The 27,861-nt window shown below is 48.5% G+C and overlaps 1 protein-coding gene across 1 annotated transcript in view; it reads right to left on the reverse strand.

Moving 5' to 3' along the window:
* Positions 1 to 23,754, reverse strand: part of LOC125437836 (fibroblast growth factor receptor 3-like) — a 116,190-nt gene extending 92,436 nt beyond the window's left edge. Inside the window, exon 1 of the mRNA XM_048505849.1 lies at positions 23,352 to 23,754. Coding sequence (XP_048361806.1) covers positions 23,352 to 23,505 — 154 coding nt within the window. The 5' untranslated portion in view covers positions 23,506 to 23,754. The remainder of the gene's footprint in view (positions 1 to 23,351) is intronic.
* Between the last annotated feature and the right edge of the window lie 4,107 nt (positions 23,755 to 27,861).

Below are 27,861 nucleotides of genomic sequence, written 5' to 3' on the forward strand. Positions count from 1 at the left end.
TTAGGCAACAGCAAGCCACCTCTGTTTCTTGTGAGGCCACCAAAAGCCAGCTGTGTCCTGACAGCATGTTCTGCCACCACCAGATGCCTCCCACCCTTTTAAGATGCCTCCCACCCTTTTTTTTCTCTCTTTCTCACAATACTACCGTGTTTCCCCAAATATAAGACAGTGTCTTATATTAATTTTTGCTCCCAAAGATGCGCTATGTCTTATTTTCAGGGGATGTCTTATTTTGCTGTGTTCTGTTCGTCGGGCATGCTTCCAAACAAAAACTTTGCTACGTCTTACTTTTGGGGGATGCCCTTTATTTCGCACTTCAGCAAAACCTCTACTATGTCTTATTTTCAGGGGATGTCTTATATTCAGGGAAACAGGGTAGAACCAGGGGGCATCCATTGAAAATGCTGGGGAGAAGAATTAGGACTAATAAAAGGAAACACTTCTTCACGCAACGTGTGATTGGTGTTTGGAATATGCTGCCACAGAAGGTGGTGATGGCCACTAACCTGGATAGCTTTAAAAGGGGCTTGGACAGATTTATGGAGAAGTCGATCTATGGCTACCAATCTTGATTCTCTTTGATCTGAGACTGCAAATGCCTTAACAGTCCAGCTGCTCGGGAGCAAAAGCCGCAGAAGGCCATTGCTTTCACATCCTGCATGTGAGCTCCCAATGGCACCTGGTGGGCCACTGCGAGTAGCAGAGTGCTGGACTAGATGGACTCTGGTCTGATCCAGCAGGCTTGTTCTTATGTTCTTATGGTTGCAGACGCCACGCCTGTCTCCTCTCGGCTGCCTCCTTATTGAGGATACATTTGGAAGCAGCTGGTACTCGGGGTGGGATGCTTCTTTCACAGGAGGACTGGTTGTCCTTCTTGTTGGCTTGTTTAGCTGCCTCTCTTCACCTGCCTGGAGTGCTTATTCATTAGTAGATCCACAAGAAGGGAGGGTTCATAACGTGCGCTGGAGTCTTTCCCAACAGGCTTAGTTTGACAGTATTTCATAAGAAGTTTTTCATTCCAAGCAATAACCAAAACACTTCCACAAAGGCATTTTTAAATTCACACCACTGCACATCTCCCGATACAAGTCAGTAATCCTAGTACGACGACTGTATTCCACATGGATTACTCAACAAGCAATATTTTTGTTCATTTGATGTCAGGACGCAGTAATTTCAAATACTGCGGATCACAGGGGATCTGCAAATATTTGGCACAGGAATCCACCAAGCACGCTGCTCCCGCGACAGCGTGGTGAGGACGGCATACCACACAGCCTCCATCTTTTATTTATTTTATTTATTGTTCCACTTATATGCCGCCCTCCCCCGGAGGGGGAGCAAAGGCACGAACAAACTGATTTCAAACTTTTTGAAAAGTTCCCTTTTTTAGAGGAAGCCCAGAGTTAAAGGGCATTGAATCATGGGTCTTTCAGACATTGATTCCAATTATATTAGAATTCTCAAGAGTATATCATACACTGGAATGGAATGGGAGACACACAAAATAATACGTGGTAAAGGACAGTTCATTTCAGCTGCCGTTAGTTGTGAACACACATGAAGCTGCCGTGCCGAACCTGATTCTCAGTCCACCAAAGTCAGTATTGCCTACTCAGGCCGGCAGCAGCTTGCCAGGGTCTCGGGCGGAGGTCTTTAACATCAGCTACTATCTCAGTGTTTCCTAACCTGTGGTTCAGGACACCGCTGAAAGTGGGTTGTGGGCCAGCCCTGCCTACTGACCACACCTGCAGTGCGGGAACCCCTGGCCTGCTTTCTTTATTTGTGCGTCATTTTCTCACCCTCTGCGCTGTTTAACACCTGGACTTATCTTTGGTTCAGCCATGGAAACTCCGCACTGCTAGAGAATGTGGCTTCAGTTAGTGGCTTCAGTCTGCTGGGATCCTGATGGGGGGAGAGTTAGTGGGATGTTTGGGGAAGGGATATTAACCAAGAAATGTTGTGTTGAAACTCAACTCCAGAAAAAGCTGGCTTGTATCTGTTTGCAGTGTTCCTGGTCAATAAACCTATTTCCACATCCAAGAGTCTGGTTCTGTAGACCTCCCTGCAGTAACCATTTTCAACACAGTATTTCTTGGCTAATATCTCTTCCCCAAACATCCCTCTAATCCACACCCTGCTCAGGATCCCACAGAGTGAGGTGGAGTGGTTGATGTGCAGTGGCTGAGAAAATAGTAAGCTTCTGCATCAGAATATAGTTCCAAACAAATATGAGAATTATCATTCATGTTTATGTGCTGCCTCTGTCAAAACCATTACTGGACATGGCACTTTGCTACAAGAGCATTTATAGTTTATTGAACGGCTATCATCAAATTTTCAAAGGGATGGATGGAGCAGGACTAGGTAGGCACTAAGACCTAGGCAGAGAATTCTACAAAAAAAGAAGGCCCGGCGCATTGAGTTCTTTGGCGGAGGAATATACAGTTTACTAACATCTTTTTGAGAGACAGAGTATAGCAGCTTTATGGTAGTCCCTGGCAGGAGGGGAAAAAGACAGGTTCCTCGCTTGGGGAGAGCCGCACCCTTTTTGGGATGTTTGTGGGATTCAGAACAACATCTGGTTGACCTCTGTAGAAAATGTAGGTGCGGGAATGAATGGGGCAACAAGGTCATAGCTCACCTCAGGGACCGAAAAAGCTTGGGATAGCCCCAGGTGGGTCACCATACCAAGCAAATGTGTGCCTGCAAGTCACCATACCAAAAAGGCTGGGAAGCACTCTGCTATCTTTAAACCAGAGGTGCCAGGGAATGGACACAGTCTTCTGAATGCCAAAAGGGTGCTCCTCCACCACCAAGCCATGGAGCTTCCCCAGTGCACTCAGCCTGGTCTTGCAGATGTGGTTTACCCAATTCCCATGGAGCTGACTGAGTTTACTCTCATGTTGGAGAAGAGCTTTACTGACACTGTGGGGGGCCACCAAAAAGACAATCAAGTGGATTCTACATTAAGTCAAGCCTGAACTGTCCCTGGAAGCTAAAATGACTAAACTGTGGTTGTCGTTCTTTGGTCACTTTCTGAGAAGGCAAGTGTCACTGGAAACGACAATAATGCTAGGAAAGGTTGAAGGCATCAGGAAAAGAGGAAGACCCGACAGGAGATGAACTAAATCCATGGAGGAAGCAAATGCTGAACAAGACTATTCACAACAGTGTGTTCTGGAGGACACGGATTCACAGGACAGGAGTAATTGGACGGCACTCAGCACACACACAGATACACACACATTCACAGCCGATGTACTGTGATGTTACAAGAATCTGACATCCCAACTTACTCCCACTTGAATCACAGGTTTTTGTTTCTGAAGCATTCTTCCCGTTGACCAGAGTTCAAGGAGCTGCCATAAACCTACGTGAGGCTTTGAACTTTTCATCTCCGAATGGTCGACTCCCCTTTCACACCCACCCACACACGCACACTGTATCACAAACTGATTAGCAACCTCATACCACGCACAACCAAGAGCTCACGGTGTTTTTTGTGAAACACACAGCTCAGCCTTTCCCGGGCACACAAAGCTAGCTGCACAGTTTTCTCGATCCAGATGACTGTTTCTAAACCCAAGTAGTAAGACTGTAATTGTTTAACACAGTGAGCAGTTTCTTTTTCAACTTAATTTTTCCAGGGATCTCAGGCAAAAGCTTTTGTTTTAATAAAAGAAAAGCATTTGCGCTTCCCTTTACTTATGAACATTTAAGCGGTAAGTTTTACGTACCAAGTTCCAAAGAATGCATCTGATGTTCTCAGAGCATTAGAGCATGATTAGGTTTATATTAAATTAAGTATGGCATGTATTTCCGCTTTTGGTTTTCTGGCTTTTTTTAAAGAAAGAGAAACACATTTTCCCACAGGGCTAGGACATCCAAAATCTGGACTAGTAGCCTACAATTCTGCCGTTCCAGCTGTCCCAAGGGGCCAAGCAGAAACCCCCTCCCACTCCACAGATACGACTATAGGCAAACTGCCCCCAGGGTGGTAAAAAGCCACTCCAAGTGGGTGGTGGAAGTCGGCAGCCGATTGATGACAACCGCATATGATTTTCAAAACAAGAGAAGTTCACAGGTGGTTTGCTACCGCCTACCTCAGTGTAGCAATCCTCAACTTCCTTGGTGGTTCCCCCAACCCAGAGGTCTTCAAACTATGGCCCTCCAGATGTTCAGGAACTACAATTCCCATCAGCCTCTGCCAGCATGGCCAAGCAGCATCTGGAGGGCCATAGTTTGAAGACCCCTGCCCCAACCAAATAGTAACCAGAGCTACAGCTTCCAAGATTGGGCTATATTGCTGTGGTGGCGAACCTTTGGCACTCCAGATGTTATGGACTACAACTCCCATCAGCCCCTGCCAGCATGGCCAATTGTAGTCCATAACATCTGGAGTGCCAAAGGTTCGCCACCACTGTGGCCATGATACAGCAACTTGCTCCAACCCCATAAGGCAGCCATTCTCAGCCAGGGTTCCCTGGTACCCTGGGGTGCCGTGAGCATGTCCCAGGGGTACCGCGGCAACACTACCGCCCCCCCCTCATTTTTGTGGTGTCTCCCACCGGTGCCAGCAAGGACATGGAGCTGGCCCATGGGGCAGGGCATGCCACAAGGTCAGCAGCCACCACCACCACCACCCCAGTGCTCCCTTCACCCTAGGAGGGGAAGGTGGGGGGTGTGGCAAGCAGGGGCAATGGGAGGGGAAGGTGGAGGGTGGCGGTAGGGGTACCGTGAGATATGAAGAGTGAGGTCAAGGGTATCCTGACCTCGAAAAGGTTGGGAAACACTGCCATAAGGCACACAGGCAAGAGATGAACAGACGTGGTTGCAAATTAATAACCTTGCTGGTCTGCGGAGCAACCCAAGACTGCTTGGTGGGTCTCCCATCAACCCGGCAGAGCTTCTAAGATCTGACGCGATCGGGCTGGCCTGGGCTACCAAGGCCAGGTTATGTTTCAAGTGACGCTTGTCTGAATTGGCCTGAAAATCCCTGCCTGCCCCCGCTACTTTCCCCTTGTTAGCTAGTGAGTGCAGACGTCTCATGGGTGGGATGCTTACCATTTTTCCTCACGTTCTGCACGCAATCCTCCTTGCCAAATCATCCTTCTGTGTGTCCCGGGATTCCGTTTTCCTTATTTCTTCCATGATCTATCTGCCAACCCAAAATCTTCCTTCCTTTTCCCTCTTAATTTTCTGGGTACACATCTGCCCAAACTGCCATCCCCCCTTGAAGAGGAAGAGGACGGGGCGTGGTTTTTGTTCCATTTCCCCCCATCATATGGACACTAATAGGACTGGAGGTCATCTAAGCCTACTCTAACTTAAGGCAATTCATTCCTTTACAATGTGAAGAAATATTAACTTTCACTGGTAATCTGTAATACCTTGTCACAAAACTAAATCTATGAGAAATCAAAGCAGATTTTTTTTTCGTTATCAACAGTAACAACAGATTCTTCTGAACATGTTAAGGGAGTTCTTTTTAAGAGATTCCCCATGCCCTGTTACAGATCCTGGATGCTTTCATAGCTCTGTGATTTACAGGAACAGATTTATTTTTGATGAAATTCTTTTCTCAACCCATTTTCATGGGTTGAGCTACCATCTTGGGGTACCATCTTGTAAGCTACCATTTTGTAAGCTACCATCTTGGGGTAGCTTACAAAATTATACACCATTACTATGAAGCACACCAAAATCTAAAACCAGAGTTGCCAGACATCCACTCGCAGCAGCAACACAATAAACTTCTTAAACTGTGCAATGCTACTTCCAGATGTCACTTCCAAGGAAAACTGGAAGTGATGACAGTCCTCTCTAGGAATCGCCATAAACTCTATGGTAAAACCACAATTCCCAGAGATTCCTCGAAAGATATGGCATCCCCTCCAAGTTGTCCTAGAAGCAATGTCACACTGTTACCACCAGACGCAACCTTCCAGGTCTCCTGATGGTTATCAGGCCAACCCTATCTAAAACACAGGAAACCCTGGGTCCATCTAGTCCACTTCCTGCCTATGTTTAGAGGCAATAATAGCTCCAGGTCTCCGACAAGGGCCCCTTCTGCACATGCAGAATAATGCACTTTCAATCCACTTTCAATGCACTTTGCAGCTGGATTTTACTGTGCAGAATAGCAAAATCCACTTTCAAACAATCATGAGTTTGGATTCATACCCCACCTTTCTCTCCTGTTAAGGAGACTCAAGGTGGCTTACAAGCTCATTTCCCTTCCTCTCCCCACAACAGACACCTCGTGAGGTAGGTGGGGCTGAGAAAGTTCTGAGAGAACTGTGGCTGGTCCAAGGTCACCCAGCAGGCTTCATGTGGAGGAGCAGTGAAATAAATCCAGTTCACCAGTTAGGAGTTCACCGCTCATGTGGGGAATCAAACCCGGTTCTCCAGATTAGAGTTCACCATTCTTAACCACTACATCATGTCGATTTCCTGCTCCTTCACATGAAGCCTGCTGGGTGACCTGGGGTCACAGTTCTCTCAGAACTCTCCCAGCACCACTGACCTCTAAAGCTGCCTGTTGTGGGGAGGAGAAGGGAAGGTGATTGTAAGTCGCATTGAGCCTCCTTAATGGTAGAGAAAAAAGGAGTATAAAAACCAACTCTTCTTCTATCAAGGTTATTATTGTCTACTGAGACTGGCAGCGGCTCCACACGGTCTTGAGGAAAGATCTTTCACAACATCTACTATCTGGTCCTTTCAACTGGAGATGCCGGGGATTGAACACGGGGCCTTCTGAATGCCAGGCAGATACTCTTCCTCTGAGCCACAGCCCCCCTTCCCCATTCCTCTACGTGAGAGCGTAGCTGCAAAATAAGGAAGCATAACTAAACGGGCTCTGGCTCTGGGCCTGAGCACACTGTGAAGTATTGTCCTGGAGGACAATGCAGGTTTACTCGGATCACCTTTCACGTTGATTTACCTGTTTACCTAAGGCTTTGCTCTTCTCATATCTCAGAACTGTTTGCTTTTGATATCGCAAAGCCTTCCCAGTGACCAAAGGCAAACTTTGCTAGAGCCGCCCAGAGAAGTATCAAGTTCTCAGTTCAGAAACCCCTCCTTGCCTGACCCAGCAGCACCTCTGGGCTGGTTCCGCCAACAGCTGATCGAATGGAACCAATGTTCTAAATGAGTGGTTTCCATCCTGGGGTACATGTACCTCCAAGGGGAACGTCCAAGAACGTTTGGGGGTATGCAAAAAAATCATATAATGGAGAGGGAAAGTACTTATCCATCTCTCTCCAGGATCGGGTTTGTCCACACTGTAAAAATCAAGTGGAGACTCTTGCTCACATGATTCTTGACTGTCCGAGATATGCGGGCATCAGGAATCTCTCTCCCAGGCTGGCCCTAGACAAATCTGAAAGTGACTCTGACTGTTCTGTTGTGGAGCTTCTGTCCACTTCCCCTTCGGGGATGGGGCGGTATAGAAGCTCAATAAATAAATAAATAAAAATAAATGTCATGCTCTTGGAAAAAGTAGCCGAATTTCTTTTACAAGTGACATTCTAAGTAATGTATACTGCTATAAAGTCTTCCTGTCTGTGCTTTGAATGTACTCTTGATTTGTATTTCAAAAATGTCTGGCAATGCTCTAGAACCTATTTTTAAATGCCAAATAAAGGTGGTTGTTGTTGTTACATTAATGTCAACAGTGTCAGACAAATTACAAGTCAAAAGTTACAAAATTAATTCAATATTTTGATGAGTGGTGATATGTTTTTCCTTTGTTATTTAGTTTGGGGAAAAACCTGTGTTCCCTCTCTTTGTTATTTTGGTGAACATACCTCCAGCGGCCATGTTCGTGGCTGGCTCTGTTTCCTGCAGAAGCCCATTATGGCAGCCATTTTGCGGCTGCATTCACCACGCTGCATCAGAATTCCACAGGCTCAAACAGGTCAGGGATCCCATTCCAGTTTATTACAACAGCCCTCTGAAGTGGGTCAGCGCTATCATGCCCATACTGGAAGGAAGAAGAAGAAGAGGAGTTTGGATTTATATCCCCCCTTTCTCTCCTGTAGGAGACTCAAAGGGGCTTACAATCTCCTTGCCCTTCCCCCCTCACAGCAAACACCCTGTGAGGTAGGTGGGGCTGAGAGAGCTCCAAGAAGCTGTGACTAGCCCAAGGTCACCCAGCTGGCGTGTGTTGGAGTGCACAGATTACTCTGAATTCCCCAGATAAGCCTCTACAGCTCAAGCGGCAGAGCAGGGAATCAAACCCGGTTCCTCCAGATCAGAGTGCACCTGCTCTTAGCCACTGCTCTTAGCCACTATGCCACTGCTGAGGGTTGAAAGAGAACGGCCTGCCTAGTGAGGAGAGATTTGAACCCAAGACCTGGTAGCCTTATTTTGTGGCTACTTTGCCACAACCACTTCAACCTGTCTTTTTATCCACTGAAATAATTTTTTAAAAATGCAACTGCTGCAAACAGAGCACAGTTAAAATTCCATGTCAAGAGAATACAAAATCTGCCACCAGGCATGAAAAAGCAAATTCACACACAAAAAATCTGTCATTTTCTGCAACAGCTCAGTTTTGCTTGTCGTGAAGAGAGGTGATGAAGTCCTGGCATCAGGGACAGAAGAATCCAAACGCAATTACAACCGTGACAACCTTGGTCAAAATTAAATGGCAGCCAGAAGACCTCAACCAAGAGTTTAATGCAAAGTAACCAAAGTAACACCAACATTCATCAAACACAAAACAGTCTGAAAATGACTGCACTGTGGCTTGAATTTTCAGTTTGCAAGGGGGCATCTTCCCAATCATCCCCCAGCCAAAAAATTGTATACGCTTGTTATTAAGGCTTTTATTCTTCTCCTAACCCTGTGGGGGAGGGTTTCTCATAAGTTGAAATTTACTGGCCACACAGCAGATTGCGTGCCGGCTGTTTCACTGTGTGTTATCTTGCGTTTGATAAGTTTTGATGTTGAAGCCCAGCGAGGCAATTGTTGTCTTTCGTTAAATCCTCAATCTGTAGTCTTTCTGACTCTAATTTAATTTTGGCCCAGTTGTAATTGCCAGGATCACCGACACGTCACCACCCGAACTGGAAAAACACTTCACTGGCTTGGCCTCGGTTTGTCAACATATGTTGTCTGCCATTACCATAAGTCGTTTTTTAAAAAAACAAAAGGCAACATTTCTTGAGAACCAAGATGCTGCACCTAATATCACATCCCATATGAAGCGGCGAAAGCGCCCGATGCCACATACACCTCCCTGGTTGAAGGCGCTGCTGGGAGAGAACGTTGGGAGGAACAGTGGCATGCGGTGCATGAGTAAATATTGAGAAAGGCACTCCTGTGAAGGCCCAAGATGCAAAGGTCAAAACAGGCCCCTTCAACGCAGCCTGGAAACTAACAGCAAATAGATCCTCCCGAACGGGGCAACTGAAGAGGAAAATGGCTCCCACAAGTTAATAAATAAGCTGCGGTCGTTTGCAACCTTCACGTTTCCAAGCGGCAATTCCACAGTAATCAAGGTTACGGGTCAGAGGTGCAAAACCCCAAGAAAAAAAGAAAATACATATATTTATTGACATTATTTATAGTCTGTATTTCGCACTGAGGTCCAATTGCACAGTGTAAGAAATCAACAGGATGGGACAGGCTATAAGCAATGCAATAAGGCTAGGATTACAGAAGGTTGAAACAGAGCTAAAAGAAAGCATAAATAGGAGCATGCGATGATAAACACTGCAGAGCTTACATAGTAGAATAATATATACAGCAGGGTCCCCAACGTGGTGTTCATGGGCCTGCCACCTGTTAGCACCTTTTCTGGCACCTGCCAAGTGTTTTTATCAAATGGGTGGGGGCAGGCAGGGCTTGCATCCAGCAAGGCCTCTGATTGGCTGTGCAGATTTCTTTTTTAAAAACAAACAAACAATGCTTTGGCAATAGCTGCTACCACAGCACGAGCATCTGTACCGTGTTTCAGAAATTAAGCTGCGGCAATTTTTTTGTGGCTAGCTCCACTTCCTGTGGCAGCGATTTCGTGGCTGAGCCCGCCATGCCATGCCAGAATTCCAAATGTGCCCACAAGCTCAAAAAGTTTGGGAACCCCTGACATCCAGCAACAGATAGGGGAGTTTGCCGTCGAGTCTCAGCTGACTTACGAGAACCCCACAGGATTTTCAAGGCAAGAGATGTTCAGAGGTAGTTTGCCACTGTCACAACTCTGGTATTCCTTGGAGGTCCCCCATCCAAATACTAACCACTGCTGACCCTGCTTAGCTTCTAATATTTGGTGAGATCAGGCTTGCCTGGGGCTATCCACATCAAGGTCAACAGATGAAACGAGAAGAGCTGGTTGTCAGTTTAGCATATTTCAGTTAGCACAAAGCTACTTCTGCACTGTGGCCAGCCACAGATGCAGGCGAAACGTCAGGAGAGAATGCTGCCAGAACACGGCCATACAGCCTGGAAACCACACAGCACCCAAGTGATTCCGGCCGTGAAAGCCTTCGACAATACATTGAACTATTAATTAATTAAAATATTCACATCTTGCAATTCTCATGGTTCAAGCAAGCTTACAACAATAGTTACGATGTTCAGTTTAAAACAAAAAAGAGAGAGAGCAAATCCCAATTCCAGTGAATCCACCCTTCATAACTTGGTAAAAAATGCTCCTCCAGAACAATCTCGCTTAAGGCACAATAATTCTTGCTGAAATCCCCCCCAGGGACTTTTTCATCATTTCCAGGAGAAAAATTGGGAAAGGACTAAAAAAAAAAAACCCCAACTGTGAAATGTTTTCACTTTTGCAAAGAGTGAAATGTTTCTTTTAAGATAAGATTTGACTTGCTCAGAATGTATAGGACAAAGATTTTGTATGTACAGCAATCTACAGTGTTAGATAATAATCAGTGTTTTTACTGCAGATATCTGAAAGGATATATTGTTTAGACAGGATGAACTTTGTCCTCAAATAGTAGGTTGTCACCTTGGTGATAAAACACTGTCTCTTCTCTTGCTTGCTGAGCAGAAAAGAACCGAGTGCAACTCCAATGACCTGGTCTCTTCCAGCCGACAAAGATACATTCAAAAGCAGCGCTGACATCGAAAGGAACAAGATCTCTTCAGAACCTCCATATAAGAACCTCCCTTCTGCACAAGTCACCTCAAATGTCTGCAAAAGTTTTCAACACCCCCCCTTTACTATGATGTTTGTCCCCACTTCCCCCCCCCCCAAAAAAAATGATTCACGGACAATTTCATGGGAGACCCCACCTTTTGGGGGGTTATTAGTAGAACTGATGCATCATTGCTTCAATGCTTCCTAGCTGCAACCTCTCAGAAAAGACGAAAATGAAGAGGCAAGGGGGGAATGAAGTGCGCTCAGGGACATAATAAAATGGCACCAAGGAGAAAGGTTGGGGGCAGCACAGAGGCATGGAAAACAGCAGCGGGATACACAAAATGTTTTAAAGATGCCCACACAGAAAGAGACGACATCTTGAAAACGTTTCGAACCAAAGAATCATTTTAAAAGGGGATTCAGCCAAAACGTTTCCAGGTTGGAAATAAAATGTTTTGGGAATCAAAGGGGGGAGGGGGAAACGGTGTGGAAAGCCACGGAGGAAACAGTTCCTGTCCTGTCTGGAAACATTTAAAAGGTTCGTGTGGACAGGGTCCATGTTTAGCAGAAGAGGATTTCCGGAGGCAAGAATGCTTGTTCCGCAGCATCTGGAGAAAGGGGAGGGAATGATTCAGGTAGCAACCATGGAACTATCCTTGGGAGCGGGAAAGGACTACTGTGAACTCCAAGCAGACTAGAACCCTGAACAGTGCGGGTGGGGAGCTTTAAAAGGCAAGGCAGGGTTCTAAGACCCCTCCACTAAGAGTGGAGAGTACAACACACACACACTCTCTGGCCACCTTACAAGGCAGTCCTCACAAAGCCATGCTATGGAAATTTCCCAGGCCCCCACACTACCACTTCAAAGCATCTTGCTTTTAGGAACTGGTAGGGAATTTATATCCTACAGGGATTAGAGCATTAGCCTCTGCCAGCATGGCCAATTGGTCATGCTGGCAGGGGCTGATGGGGATTGTAGTCCATAACATCTGGAGTGCCAAAGTTTAGAATGAATGTGGTGGTGGCAGAAAGTACAGGGTTGCCAGTCTCCAGGTGGCAGCTGGAGATCTCCTGGGTTACAACAGATCTCCAGGTGACAGAGCTCAGTTCGTCTGGAGAAAATGGCTGCTTTGGGGGGTTAATTCTCTCGGCATTTTACCCCACTGATGTCACTGTCTTCCCCAAAACCCAATCTTCTCAGGCTCTACCCCCCCCCTCGGCCCCAGTTTGGGTGACATTTCCCAACTCAGACCTGCTGGCACCTATGTTTCAGGTCTCCTATCCAAAGTACCTCATCCAAGACTCTGCTTAGCTTCCAGGATCTGACTAAATCAGGCTAGCCTGGGCTACACCGGTCAGGGTTGACACAACATGAAAAAGAAACAAGATCACCTAATATGGCCATTATAAGGGTAGTTGAGAACCCTATCCAAAATTCAACCGCCATTTCGGATTCTTAAGCAAAGATTTTGTCTGATTTATATTTAGGGAGGAATTATATCTCCAGATGTTTCATAACTTGACAGCCATCGCCAGTATTGCCAATTGGCCGATACCTGAGGGCTGATGGGAATTGTAGTCCATAACATCTGGAGTGCCAAAGGTTCGCCACCACAGATCTAGTAACCTCTGACTTTTTACAATCACAATAGCCATGCTGGACCTTCCTGAAGTCTTCCTGGCTTGCTTTCTAACACTCCCAGGTCTTTTTTGGTTTTTTCTTTTTCTGGCGCAGGTATGCACTGGTACAGAAATACTGGCGCTTCTTTTGGCCAGCTGAGGCTGAGGAGGCAGCCTGGAGGCAGGCAGAAAACCTGGCAGGGCAGCCAATATATTCCCTCATCCGCAGGTGTGACTCTAAGATGAAGGAAGGGCCCAGGAATGAAGGAGGGATGCCAAGTGGTGGCTGTTGAGAAATTGGTCCAGGCCCCATCAGACAGGACGGGCCAAAGTGCGGCTTCTGAGTCGTTGGCTCGGCCAGGCCTCCGCAGACAAAGATGGCCCAAGATCTGGCAGAAGGGACGGGCCCAGCCCAACCCCTTCACACACACCTGCAATTCTCGAAGCCTCAGGTGAGAGGTTTCTTGATGGGGGGAGGGGGGCTGAAGGGGGGATTTAGAGACGGGGTCCCCCAGAGAGGGTCTCTTGGTAGTGTGCCTTAAGAGAGGGTCCCCCAACCATTTTTTTCCTTTCAGCGTTGAATGGATTTCTAGCAATGCGAAATAAGATATATTGGAGAAGGATTACTTCGGAAATATTTTTTCATGTTGCCTCATTCCCTTATTTTATTTATCTCAACATTTCTTGTGCCCCTATTCCACCCAAACATCATGCGAGTTCTGGTACCGCTGCAAGAAAAGCACTTCAGCTCACCCTAGCGCTGCTACAACGACAGGGCATATAGAGGCCGGGCGTAGTGTCTTTTCATTATATCTGTTTTAATGAAATTCAAAGTATGTTTTAATGCTTTGAGCGCCTTTATGGGCTGCTGTTGTTTTATTTGCATGGTTTGGTTCCTTAACTTGAGCCTATTAATTATTGTACACCTTCCCGACTTCTCGCAGGTAGAAAAATCGAGAAAATAAATAAATGAATGAATGAATGAATGAATGAATGAATGAATGAATGAATGAATGAATGAATGAATGAATGAATGAATGAATGAATGAATGAATGAATGAATGAATGAATGAATGAATGAATGTCAACTCCTGGCACTGTGATTCGGAGGCTGACTGACTCTGGGCATGGAGGTTCTCTTGAGTTCCCATCTGCCACAAATCCGCCTAACCCCCTCTGAAAGCTCTCGGTTCCTGTGGCCATCAACAAATCCTTCCATTTCTGACCACTGTCTAGTTCAAAGAAGTATCCTCTTTATTGGGTGTGAGATGAAGGAATTAGGGAACTGACAAGCTCCGGGGAAGGGAGCACTCTTCCTTAAGGGCCAGGGACACTCTGGGGTAGTCCTTCAGAAGAACCCTGCTGGATCAGATCAGTGGTCCTTCTTGTCCAGCATCATCCTTGCCCTCTGGAGTGGCTACCGGGGTCAGGCCAACAGCAGAATATATATATAAGAAGAGTCTCTGCTGGATCAGACCAGTTCCCTCATAATGCGTGGACAACCAAGTTCTTCTGGAGGCTACAGGTCACAGAGGTCGAGGGTCCTAAAAAAACATCAGACAAATTCTTGTGTTGGACTACCAGACCAGTGCCTCATACCGTGGGATGACAAACTGTTCTTCTGAGGGGCCAATATTAATTAATGTCATGAAATTTCCAAAACCTAAAACCATCAGACAAGTCCTGTTGGACCAGACCAACAATCCATCTAGTCCAGCATCCCGGAGGGCCCAACTGGAGGGCCAACAGCAGGACATAGAAGTTGAGGCCTTTTGCAGATGTTGCAATCCTGCCACTAGGATTCAGAGGTGGACTGCCTTTGAATATGGAGGTTTTCTTTAGACACCATGGCTAGTAGAGCCACCGATGACCCATAAGTTGCATTTAAAGAGCCTTCTTCCGTCGTACGTGGAAGCACTTCAGGCCGGCTGAAGTTGGGCAGAGGGCTCCATGGGTCGGGAGACAGCTTCACGCTTTGCTTCATGGCATGGTGGGGAGACAAGCTACTTAATTTTAAAGATCTATCCATCGTTGAATAATCTCTGGATGATCGCTTTTACCTTCTTCCAACAGGCTGGCACAGATGCACGGTCCACGATACTTGGAGGAGGGGGGATTCTGGTAATCGCACGGCTGCCACCTAAACGACCACCGAAGACGCTAGCGGAAGCTTTTTTTGGTTGCATTGAATTCCGCATTCGGTAGCATCACGCAGATGCCATTATTCATGGCAGGACATTCACCTAAACGAGAGACGCGGGAGCATAAGTAGCTATTAGAGCTCCTCTTCGCAGGTGTAAACTACGCCTGACCCACTGGGTCAAGGTGGGATTTCCCCGGCGCTTCTGGCTACAATACAGGAGCAAAAAACAGAACGGCCATGCTGGCAGGGGCTGATGGGAATTGTAGTCCACGCATCATACCTCTGAGCACGGCAAGCTGGCCACCCCTACCCTAGAACATGGTTCCCCAAAGTGGTGCCCATGGGCACTGTGATGCCCAATAGTACTTCCCTTGCTGCCCACTCACCAAGTTGTTCAGAAAGTGGATGGGGCAACTGCAAAGAAGGGTTTGTCATTGGCTGCCCTCATTCAAAGGGGCGGGCCTTCCATGGGAGGATCAGAATGCAGGGCAGGCACCCAGGATTTCCTTAATGTGGGGTTCTAGTTCCCCTTCTTCCCAGGAGGTGTGAGCATGGAGGTGGTCTCCAGTCCAGCTTCATTCCTTCCTGTGACACTGGGATGTGGGATGCCTCACCACCCCTCCCGCAAATTCTTAATGAGGCCTGACACCCGTGGCGGGACCCCTCTCCCAAGGACACGCAAGAAGTCCCACTGGATTAAACCAACGATTATTAGATTGGATTGTTACTGTTTAGATTATTATAGTGTACAATATTATTGCTCACTGACCTGAGCCCAGCTTGCCAGGGTAGGGCGAGATAGAAAGTTAAAATAAAGTACAGCAATGTAGTCAAGCAGCCTGTCCCAACCACTGCTGACTAGATGCCACAAGAAAGACCACAAGCTGGACACGCAAAGCAATGACACCCCCTCCTTCTGACGGCCCCCAGCATTTGTCTATCAGCAGAGGTGGGATCCAGCAGGTTCTCACAGGTTCCCGAGAGTAGGTTACTAGTTATCAGGTGGTGTCGCAGAGGGGGTTACTAATGGTGATTTTGCCACGTGGTTTCTTTGGCCTCAGTTTACGCCCTCCTCCGCGGGCTTCCCTTGGTAGAAGGCTACAGAATCCGGAAGCAGTTCAGCAGGAGGTGCACCGGCATCCTGCGGGTGCTTGCACCCCAGGCATTCAAGCTTCCTCGGCCCCATCACAGCTGCCTTGCCACGCCCTACAGCCCTGCCCAGCAATGCCCTCGGTCTCCAGGAAATGCCCAGCCACTCCCATCATGCCCCTCACTTCACCCCCATTACGCCACAATCACAGGCTTTGAACACCACCTCACCATGGGAACAGCAGTTACTAACATTTTTTGATCCCACCACTGCAATACTACATCAGGCAGACCTGTGCCTCTGAACCCAGCAGCCCTACTTCTGGCCACCATGGCTACTTGCCAATGGCAGACCTACCTAGGATCTCAACCTGCCCAACCCCTTCAAGGTGGTCTCAGCCAGAGGGGAGATAATCGTAGTTCAGGGCTGGGCATTCCAACAGGTAAACACCTAAGATGCGTAGTGACCACTTTTAATTCACCTGTCTGTCTTTGGAACTCAATAAGGCTGAGGGATTTCCCTTATAGCCCTGACTCTCCCAGTCCGTGAATTCCAGTGAGGGAGAAGTTGTGATCTTCCTACTCCACTTCCTCTCTATGTACCAGGGACCAAAAACCTTTTTGAGTTTACGGGCACCTTTGGAATTCAGAAACAGCGCAGCGGGCAGCAACACAAAACAGCAACTTCAAGGAGCAGAGCCACAAACACACACAGAGGAACCCCATGTGTACAAAAACGAGAGGGAGTAATTTTGCCAGTTATATACTGGAAAAAAGGAGTCCCAGGGAGTAAACTGTCACTGGAGCTGCCGCCAAAGTAGGTGATTTTTTTAATCTCTGCAGCCCAGCCCACTGGTGAACTCCCTGGCCAAAAAAAGAAGCCCCTCTGGGCACCACCCGCTTCCTAAAAACAGGAAAAGTATCAGATGGTCACTGTGTGAGACTGGACACTAGACTACATGGACCACGGCTCTGATCCAGGAGGGTTATTTTCTCATGTTCTCTTTATTAAATCAGTTAACCACTCCACGGAAAGACATTTGCTGAGTTCCCCGTCAAACACTTTTCGTAAGAACAAGACTACAGGAAGAAAAAGAAGAGTTTGGATTTATATCCTGCTTTTCTTAACCATAAGGAGTCTCAAAGTAAAAACTCCTTTTCCTCTTCCCACAGACACTTTGTGAGGCAGGAGGGGTTGAGAGGGTTCTGAGAAGAAGAAGAAGAAGAAGAAGAAGAAGAAGAAGAAGAAGAAGAAGAAGAAGAAGAAGAAGAAGAAGAAGAAGAAGAAGAAGAAGAAGAAGAAGAAGAAGAAGAAGAAGAAGAAGAAGAAGAAGAAGAAGAAGAAGAAGAAGAAGAAGAAGAAGAAGAAGAAGAAGAGGAGGAGGAGGAAGAGGAAGAAGAGGAAGAAGAGGAAGAGGAAGAAGAGGAAGAGGAAGTAGAAGATTTATATCCCCCCTTTCTCTCCTGTAGGAGACTCAAAGGGGCTTACAATCTCCTTGCCCTTTTCCCCTCACAACAAACACCCACTCAAGCAGTGCGGCTGAGAGCTCCAAGAGGCTGTGATTTCCGCCTCCAAGGCTCCACCCAGCTGGCAGGAGTGAGTGCAGCTTCACCCTAGCCTGAATTTTTCTAGATAAGCCTCCACAGCTCAGGCGGCAGAGCTGGGAATCAAACCCGGTTCCTCCAGATCAGAGTGCACCTGCTCTTAGCCACTGCTCTTAGCCACTACTGCTCCTGTACTAGCCCAAAAACTGTGCTAGCTCAAGATCACCCAGCAGGCTTCACATGCAGAAGGAGAGAAACAAACTTGGTTGACCAGATTAGAGTCTACCGCTCATGCATAGGAGTGGAGAATCGAACCTGGTTCGGCAGATAAGAGTTCACACCTACAATCAAACCCTCTGTTTTCCCACATTAGAGCCTTCAGCCACTCTTAACCACACAACTCCCGCTGGATCACTTCCTCTTCGCAGTCAACACACACACCCCAGAATCCTCAGGGGTTAATGAGGTAGGGCTTTCCTTCGACAGAAGCGATGCTGATTTGTCCTCGGCAGGCTTGTTGTTCTGAGTTTAAAATTCAGCCTTTAACATCATTTTCTATCCTATTTCTGTACTTGTCTATAATTTTAAAAAAATTAACATCTATTGTTGGGGTGTTCAGTAAATAACTCAAAAGATTTCACTCCACCAATTTTTTCTTTCAAATCCCCTCTAACCCTTTGAAAATGTGCCCCTTTTGACAGGAAGCATGCCTCTATTAGACTTCCTGGACATTTACTGTTCAACTATGTGCTCACCTGAACGCATGGGAACGCAAGGGCCTCTCACATCACCTACCACATGATCCTTTTAACAAGAGGTGTTGGGTTTTGGAACTCAGTCTCCTTAGTACAATCTCAAGCAGAGATACTTTGCCACTCAAGCCACTGCTGCTCTTCCCTTCAACCAAGGTTGCACTGTGGTTAAGCCATTCCCTCAATCTGTTCCGGGCCTAGCACCCTCCCATCGCCAGATCCCACTTCCTGCTTCAGGGACAAATCCAGGATCTCTTACATACTATCTTCTACTCGCCCCAGAACTCCAAGCACGCGAACCATAAGTGCGAGTGTCTACAATCTTCTAACTCCCACGCCGTGAATCAATCAGAATTGTTGCTGTAGTGGTTCTTATCTAGATACAGCAGGATTCATACTTCATCAGATTTCGCCAGCATGGCCAATTGGCCATGCTGACAGGGGCTGATGGGAATTGTAGTCCATAACATCTGGAGTGCCAAAGGTTCGCCACCACTAGGGCACCACCTCATTTACTCTGTTGTTCACAATACTTACATATTTTGCATGCCACAGCCAAAGGGCAAACTATCAGCCCTCTGCTCTGTCCCACAGGGGGAGCTGATTATCCAGAGTTTGGGCGATTTCCCACTGGCGATTAATCCTGGGATAGTCACGCGAAATATCCAGGTTTCCTCACGATCTCCCCACTGCCGAACCGCAGAACACAGATCAGTCCCGTTTCTGGCGCTCCCCACCCCCACCCCAAATCACGGGATTTTCCTGGACCTGCTTGCATATGCACCTTTTTGAAAAAACACTCCAATGGGAGCTAATAGGAGATAGGGCTAAACATTTGGGGGTTCCTAACTTTGGCCCCCCTGAACCAAACTTCACCAGATCTGGGTGGTATCATCAGCAGAGTCTCCTACTGATACCATCCAGGTTTTGTAAAGTTTGGTCCAGGGGGTCCAAAGCTATGGACTCCCAAAGGGGGTGTCCCCATTGTTTCCAGTGGGAGCTAATAGGAGATTGGGGCTACACATTTGAGGATCCATAACTTTGGCCCCCATGAACCAAACTTCAACAAACCTGGGTGGTATCATCGGGAGGGTCTCCTAAAGATACTCTGAAATTTTGGTGCTGCTAGCTTAACAATTGCACCCCTGACAGCAGGCACCCCCGCCCCCAAGGGGAAGGCCTGGACGTCTTCACTAGAAACATGCTGCAGTGAGGATGTTGGAACCTGGACGAAAAGGTGCCGATTCTTTTGAAACTTGGTTGCATCTAGATTAAATTTTCAGTGGGAATTCGGCCTTTGTTTCAGGCGGCTAGCCATGTTGGTTTGCAGTAGAAGAGCAAGATTCGAATCCAGTAGCATCTTCAAGATTTCCAGGGTACAAGCTGTCAAGAGCCGCAGCTGCCTTCATCAGGTACTAGTGAGGATTTGCCGAAGGGAGCTTTGGAAAGCTTCTACCCTGGAATGCCTGCAGGCCTTTAAGTTGCTCTGGGATTCCAACCTTGCTCCATTCCAACCAGCCATCCATGTGTTTCTCCCAGGTCTAAGGCACGGGTTCTACATCCCCCATTCCTAAGAACATGTTCTATACATATTAAACACACTTAACAGCCCTGCTGCCTCTAACGAAAGAATCCTTCCTGTGTACAAAGCAACCCCTTTGCTTCCTTGCTGGACGAGGCCACCTTTCTATACGAAGGAGAAGCCACAGCGTGATTGTGTATTTCTTCAAATTTGCTACCAGCTATTTCCATTTGTCTCCTTTCTTAACAACGCAGTTAGGCCTACTTGACACTCCCCGGTCATACTCGGAAATATCTTTATCTGAATACTAATGCAAATTGCAAGAGCCGTCTTTCTTTCTCTCTCTTTATTTTCATCCCAGCGCCTATTCTGCGGCCACTGAATAGGGTGACCCTCCTGCTCGGGCCCCGCAAACAAGTTCACTGACCCCCCCAATCATCTCCGCCAGAGCCCGTGAATGACTTACACGGACCATTCTGCCCGGCCTCTCCACTTTCATTCATAAAAAAATAAATAAATGGACATTGTTTTCCTTTAAAGCAGCCTTGAGAAAAGCAGAAGAGGGGACCGGCCAGCCAGATGAGGCCCAGCAATATTTTCACTGTGGATTCTATTCAGCAACAGGCTCCCCCCCCCCCCCCCGCAACCATCTGCCTTCTTCCTGCCAGCCGTGGAACACCTCCCAGTAGGGATGTTAAAATCGGCACTGCCCTCCACTAACAGTTAGCGCTCGTATTAGCAAACATACACATACCTCCAGAACGCCACCTCTCAATGTGCGTTTTATGTCGCTGAACTGAAGCAACACAAGGCAGTAGCTGTTACAACCTTTGCGGCTCCAAGCAGAGAATTAGATCACTAGAGAAAAATGCATCCCAGCTCCTTTATGGAAAAACCAGGCCCTGGCTAGTAAAATGCAAGCACTGCAGCCGAACAACAAGACTCAGTCATGAACCAAGACCCCGTGGCCCATTTGGCCAGGTGAAAGTGCTGGCTTGTTAATGTTCAATTTACAGATTTTAAAATAAACCCGCTATGTTTTGCTTGGCTCCCATTTTTTAGGTGGTTTTGTCAGAGGCCGTTCAACAGAATCTTTTTCTGAAAGATGACTTTCAAAAACGGAGAATGACTAGTTAAACAAACCGGGTTGGCTTTTAAAAAAAAAGACTTAATAGCCATTTTTCTGTGCCAAAATACACACAAACACACACAAGTAATAAAAAACTAAGTCACCTTACCAGAGTGTGAAGTTGTCTGTGTTACATTTAAGACTGCCCCCCCCCCTTCTAATGAATTGGATACATTTATTACTTATTAAGCACTCCACCACTGGAGTTCCACAAATTTCTATGGCTCTATCCATAACATTCTTACATCACAAACTTCGGGCACATGGCTTGGAAATATATGGCACTCTTCACAGCAGATCTTGCTATAAGTTGATAAGTAGAAAAAACAAGACCAGGTGTAACAATTACAGACCTGTAGGGCTTTACCCCGGACCTGGTATACTACAGCAACACCAAGTTTGCCAGACAAAGAACCACCCTCAGCCTCAGGTTCCCTTTGAGAGTACCTGAACAGCATTTGAACTTTGAGGCATACTCTTTAAAAGTGACAGTGAAGTTTGGCACAGCCATTAAGGCCAAGTCTGTTCACTAGAAAATGGTCACAGGAGAAATCCGTGGCCCAGAAAGAGGACACCACACTGTGAGAAAAGGAAACCTCTGCGTTTCACACCACAACCTACACTTTGCTTCTTCTTCCTATGTACTAAACTACGTACTTGGGTGACAGAACTAAGACACTGCCCTAGAAACCAACCAGCCAACAGCCCCCAACATGGTTACTTGCACGACAAGGAGTCAGATACAATTCAAGATAGGTTTACAACATGATTACTCACAAGGTACGATTCTCCACGTGACTCGCTTTCAATGGCAACGAGGAGGAGAGGTCAGGATCGGCCTCTTACCTGGCCACGGGAAACGAGCCACACACCTTGGATGGAGGAGTCGGTACCTTGTTGGAAAATTCTTGAAAACCGAGCCTCAGTTCTGTGCGAGTTATGGCTTTAACGGAAGAGGCACAGAAATCATGCCCGCAGCCCAAGTCTCATTAAAGCACATCTATCTTTTCCCTGATTTACTCCGAGAACATGCTTCAACTGTTACCCAAGGAAACTCGGTGCAGATGAAAAGTCTGTAGAAGAAAGTGATCCTGAAAACCTTATTCATCTCTATGGCGCTCCTGGGTTTCAATCTAATTATTTTTCCTTATTTCCCAGTACGCTGAAATAAACAGGTTTCGATAAAAATACAAGCGGGTTTGTATTCTGACATTATTCTAACAGTGCTTCCCTTTGGCTCATTCCAAGTCCGTTCTTTCCACCGCTACTATTTGACGTTTGAGGACGCCAGTATCTCGCTCGCTTTGTATGTTCACAATTTCAATCATTTTCTACGACAACGACTCCGCGGCCTGAAAACTGACGTGAGAATAGACGGAAGCCCAGAAACTCACCTGTTGCCTCCCAACACTAATTCAGGACACGGTGCTTTTAGCAGAGCCAAGACACCCAACAGCCTTCTCTGATCAGAAAAAGGACTTCACCGCTACCTCCGGGTCAGGATTTTCCTAACTGGAGAAGTCCCAGGGCTCCATACTGATAAGAGTTTTGAGTGTCCTGTTTTCAGGAGGCCAGGCATGCAAGTTACATTTTTACAGGACACCGTAAGCAACTGGGGTGAGTTTGCATCAGCCGTCTACAACTTCTCAACTGCGGCCACTACAAGCCAAGCGAGAGGTGCTTCTCCTGTTTTTCGAGCCCATCCCAGACCGGCAGCAGCAGTTTGGCACTCCGATACTTCTGGAAGGTAGTTTCAGGCACCCCAAGGGAAGCCACTGCAAGGCAGACAGTTCAGAATCTAAGAAAACAACTTCTGCTGCTTGGAAGAGAAACAGATGGGATTTTCAAAGGGGACGTTTCTGGGAGGAGCACCGGTGTCACTCTGTCACTGCAAAGAACGGAGAATTCTATGGGACTGCCATGCGGCCAGAGTTTTTAGAGGCAGGGGGCTGTTGCAAAGGGGCTTCATTCCCCAGTTCCATACCCGCTTTCAGAACAAGCGAAAGACCAGGAGGAGCCCCGGCCCCTCAGAGTCCCACTTCCACCAGCAAAACAGCATGGCCCAAGCTCACCTGAGAGCGCCACCGCTGCAAAGGAAAAGCGCAAAGGCTCCCACTGCCCAGACCCGAGGGCAAATCCTGCCCCGAGTCAGAGGAGCTGTTCTGTCAAAGGGTGGCCCCAGGCTGGGCTTCCACAGGGGGCAAAAACCAATGCCCAGCGGAGACAGACAAGGTGCGCACTGCAAAGGTGAGGGGTGCCTTTCAAAAAAAGCCTAATAAAGCGGGGGGGGGGGGTTCTAGGCTGCTATTAAAGCTGGAAGGGGGACACGAACCAGAGTAGGGGGCCAGAGCGCCCCAAGACCTTGGAACCTCCTGGCAGGCTAAAGGAGGGTGGAGGGAGGGGAGATTCTCTACTGGGGGGGGGGGCGCTCCTCTCCTTACCTGTCGGCGCCGCCGTCGAGCCGGGCGGGCGGGCAGCGGGGAGGCTGCCGACGGAGCCCAGCAATAGCAGCGGCAGCAGCAGCAGCAGCTGCAGGCGGCGCCCGCCCATCCCCGCCGGCGCGCATGGAGCGCCGCGGCGGCCGGACTCAGCCATCCCGCGGCCGCATGCTGGCTCGGAGCGAGGGAGGGAGTGCCGCGCCCGAGCGTCGCTCCCGCACAACCACCCCGCAGGGTCGACCTCCGGGGCGCGCGGGGAGGCGGCTGTGCCCAGCGGCGGCCGGAGCGGCTCTGCGCCGAGGCGAGCGGGCGGCCGGGTTGGGGCGTCCGCCCGGCTGGAGGGGTGGGGCGCGGTGGGGCGGCCGGCCCCCAGGATCTCCGCCCCGGCCCGGCCCTCTCGGCTGCCAGGAGGAGGCGGTGCGTAAAGACGCGCGGGGAGCAAACCCAACTCTGCTGGAATCTGCAGGACCCGCGCGGGCAGGCGCCGCCCCAGTGTGCTTGGGGACGGCTGCGTCGGGGCGCGGGCTCCCGGGCTCCGATCTTCCTGGCTCCCGCCGAGAGACCCCCGACCAGGAAGCCCCACGAGCAGAAGAGGACGTGGCCACGTTGCGACCAACTTTTACGCACGGAGAAAAAAATGCAAGGCGCGGGCCTGCCCCCAAGGGATGGGTGCGGGGCGCTTTCCAAAAGTTAGTTAGTTCTGCTGGCTTCTGTGCCTTTCGGGAAAGGTGGAGAGAGGTTTGGGTTTATGCCTCGCCTTTCTCTTTTGTAAAGAGTTTTAAAGGGGCTCACAAATCCCTTTCCCTTCCTCCCCCCAAAACAGACCCCTTGGGAGGTGGCTGGGTCTGAAAGAGGCCTGAATCAATCCGGACTGGCCCGAGGTCGCCTAGATAGCGTCACGTGGAAGAACAAGAGTTTGGTTGTAGATCCTGCTTTTTTTCAACCCTAAGAGGGCTCAAAGCACCTCGCAAGCTCCTTTCCCTTCCTCTCTCCACAACAGATCCCTTGGGAGGTAGGTGGGGCTAAGAGAGTTCAGAGAGAACTGGGACTGGCCCAAGGTCACCCAGCAGGCTTCATGTGCAGGAGGAGGGAAACAAACCCGATTCACCAGATAGGAGCCCACTGCTCCTATTGCCCAATCTAGACCAGGAGGGTGGGCTCCATAGCATCTGGGGAGGGCACAGGGAAGGCATCGCCACAGGGAAATTCAAAAAACCCCGTACAGCCTAATAATACCCCCATGGGCCAAGCAGGCTTCTGCCACGCTTTTTGGTGTGCAGCTGGGGAGAAGGTATTTCCGGGCCGAAAGCCCTATGGCAGACCTGGGCATTATACGGCCCGCGGGCCACATCCGGCCCGCCGGATGACCCTGACTGGCCCCCCTGCCGTGCTGGGGAGCGAGGCGCCTTTGAAAGCCCCGCAGAAGCCGGTTGCCTTGGCTGCCGGCTTCTGCGGGGCTTTCAAAAGCGCCTCGCCCCCCTGCCTTTTGGCCTGGCCCTCCGCAATATTTTCTGTTTCTTATGCGGCCCCATGGAAAAAATAATTGCCCACCCCTGCCCTATGGTGTCCTCCGTTATGTTGGTGCAGCTCTGGGAGAGGATGCCTCTTCTGGGTCAGGCACCGCAGACCTATGTGGTGCTCGCTGTCGTTTGCTGGCGCGCGGGGGGGGGGGGGGATACATTGGCAGGAACCTGTGCTGCTTCCAGGACACACTTTGCCTTTCGCCCCACCCCCACCCCAGATGTGCTGGTAACACACCACACACACATGCCACCTAGCTCACCTAAGTGCTTTCTAAAAGTACTTGGCTGGGGCAAGGAACGGTGTTGGGGGCCCCTTTCATGGGAAATAAGAATAAGCCTTGAGGAGCCCCATAAGATGAATCCCACACCAATGACAGCTGGACTACAACAGGAGCCGTCCGAGTCCCGCCCACAAGGAATTTTGGAAATCAACCCAAAGCATATTGCTTCATGCCTACTTCTACCTGCAAGTATCTTAACTGGATGGTACAGGTGCTGATTCCACACAGGGTAAATATAACCCATTTGGAGGGGGGACTTTGCTCAGGTCCCGCACCCAAAACGAGCCTGCCCCATTTTATTTCCCCTAAACCAGTTTTTTTTTGAAAATCGCTAAACCAGCCATGCTTTTGAAAAATCCCTGGTTGGAGCTCTGCCAAGAGAACAACCAGGCAGGAAGCGCTTTATTTCCTGCCCTTCTCCCCTTCCTCCAAGGTCAGGGAGGAGCCTTCTGCCATTGGCCGGCTGTTCCAGGAAGGCCCCTTTTCCTGTTTTTGTTAATTGCGAGATGGTTGCATAGTTTAGGGGTGGCCAACCTATGGTGCTCCAGACTACACTTTCCATCAGTCCATGCCAGGGGTTGATTGGAATTGTAGTCCATGAACATCTGGAGCACTATAGGTTGGCCACCCCTGGCGTAGCTACACAGGTGCAGCCGGTCATACCATGGAATGATCAGCATGGCTCTGGGGGTTCATTTGTGCATGCCTGCATAGCTATGCATGTAAGAACATAAGAACTAGCCTGCTGGATCAGACCAGAGTCCATCTAGTCCAGCACTCTGCTACTCGCAGTGGCCCACCAGGTGCCTTTGGGAGCTCACGTGCAGGATGTGAAAGCAATGGCCTTCTGCTGCTGCTGCTGCTGCTACCGAGCACCTGGTCTGCTAAGGCATTTTCAACCTCAGATCAAAGAGGATCAAGATTGGTAGCCATAAATCGACTTCTCCTCCATAAATCTGTCCAAGCCCCTTTTAAAGCTATCCAGGTTAGTGGCCATCACCACCTCCTGTGGCAGCATATTCCAAACACCAATCACACGTTGCGTAAGGAAGTGTTTCCTTTTATTAGTCCTAATTCTTCCCCCCAGCATTTTCAATGTATGCCACCTGGTTCTAGTATTGTGAGAAAGAGAGAAAAAATTATCTCTGTCAACATTTTCTATCCTATGTATAATTTTATAGACTTCAATCATATCCCCCCTCAGACATCTCCTCTCCAAACTAAAGAGTCCCAAACGTTGCAGCCTCTCCTCATAAGGAAGGTGCTCCAGTCCCTCAATCATCCTTGTTGCCCTTCTCTGCACATAGCTATACATGTGTTGTGGGAAATGTTTAAAAAGAAGCATCTCCATGGAAAGGCGCAGCAGCAACCTGGATTGTTCCTGTGGGCTCCAATTGCAGCCTGCACGGAATGCAAGTGAACAGAAAAATGGGTTCCCTTGTCACAACTGCAACCCATTATACATTTGCTGTGCAGAATTGACCAGTCTGCTGCATCAAAGGCAGCCCAAACATTTAGTAAGAGCCGCAATAAATTTAGGAAGAAGAAGAACAGTTTGGATTTATATTCCCCCCCTTTCCTGTAAGGAGACTCAAGGGGGCTGACAAACTCCTTGCCCTTCCCCCTTCACAATAAACACCCTGTGAGGTGGGTGGGGCTGAGAGAGCTCCGAAAAGCTGTGACTAGCCCAAGGTCTCCCAGCTGGCGTGTGTGGGAGTGCACAGGCTAATCTGAATTCCCCAGATAAGCCTCCACAGCTCAGGCGGCAGAGCTGGGAATCAAACCCGGTTCCTCCAGATCAGAGTGTACCTGCTCTTAGCCACTATGCCACTGCTGCTTTTAGTCTGGGACCATCATATCTGTGGGACCGCCTCTCCTAATATGCCTCTCCCAATATACCTGACTAGACGTGGTCTGGCTGTCCTCGACTAGGGCGAGAGCCTTTTTGGTTCTGGCACCAGTCTAGCAGAACGCTCCGTCCAATGAGACCAGGGCCCTGCCGGACCTCTCACAGTTTCACACGACCTGTAAGACAGAGCTGTTCTTCTCGGCCTGTGGTTGAGAGCAGCAGTGCTGTCCATCTAGCCGGCCTCTCCTCTTTTTTACGCTTTCTAAGTTCTTTTATGTTTTATGTTCCTATTGATTTTATATTTGTTCCTAACCCTATCCTCACAGTTTAAAAGGCTGGGTGCCATTCAGAAGGAACCGTTATTTTGTTTATATTTCATTGTACTTTTCATTGTATATGTTGTTGTAAACTGCTCTGAGCCCCGCTCGTTGAGGGAGAGTGGTTTATAAGTCACATAATTAAATTAAATAAGTTATAGACGTAGAGCCCTTCTCTACATTCAGACGAGATCATAGATTAAGAAGAAGAAGAAGAAGAGTTTGGATTTATATCCCCCTTTCTCTCCTACAGGAGACTCAAAGGGGCTTACAACCTCCCTGCCCTTCCCCCTTCACAACAAACACCCTGTGAGGTAGGTGGGGCTGAGAAAGCTCTGAGAAGCTGTGACTAGCCCAAGGTCACCCAGCTGGCGTGTGTTGGAGTGCTCAGGCTAATCTGAATTCCCCAGATAAGCCTCCACAGCTCAGGCGGCAGAGCTGGGAATCAAACCCGGTTCCTCCAGATTAGATACACGAGCTCTTAACCTCCTACGCCAGTGGTGGTGAACCTTTGGCACTCCAGATGTTATGGACTACAATTCC

This window comes from Sphaerodactylus townsendi, linkage group LG08 (assembly GCF_021028975.2).
Source record: "Sphaerodactylus townsendi isolate TG3544 linkage group LG08, MPM_Stown_v2.3, whole genome shotgun sequence".
Taxonomy (NCBI): Eukaryota; Metazoa; Chordata; class Lepidosauria; order Squamata; family Sphaerodactylidae; genus Sphaerodactylus; species Sphaerodactylus townsendi.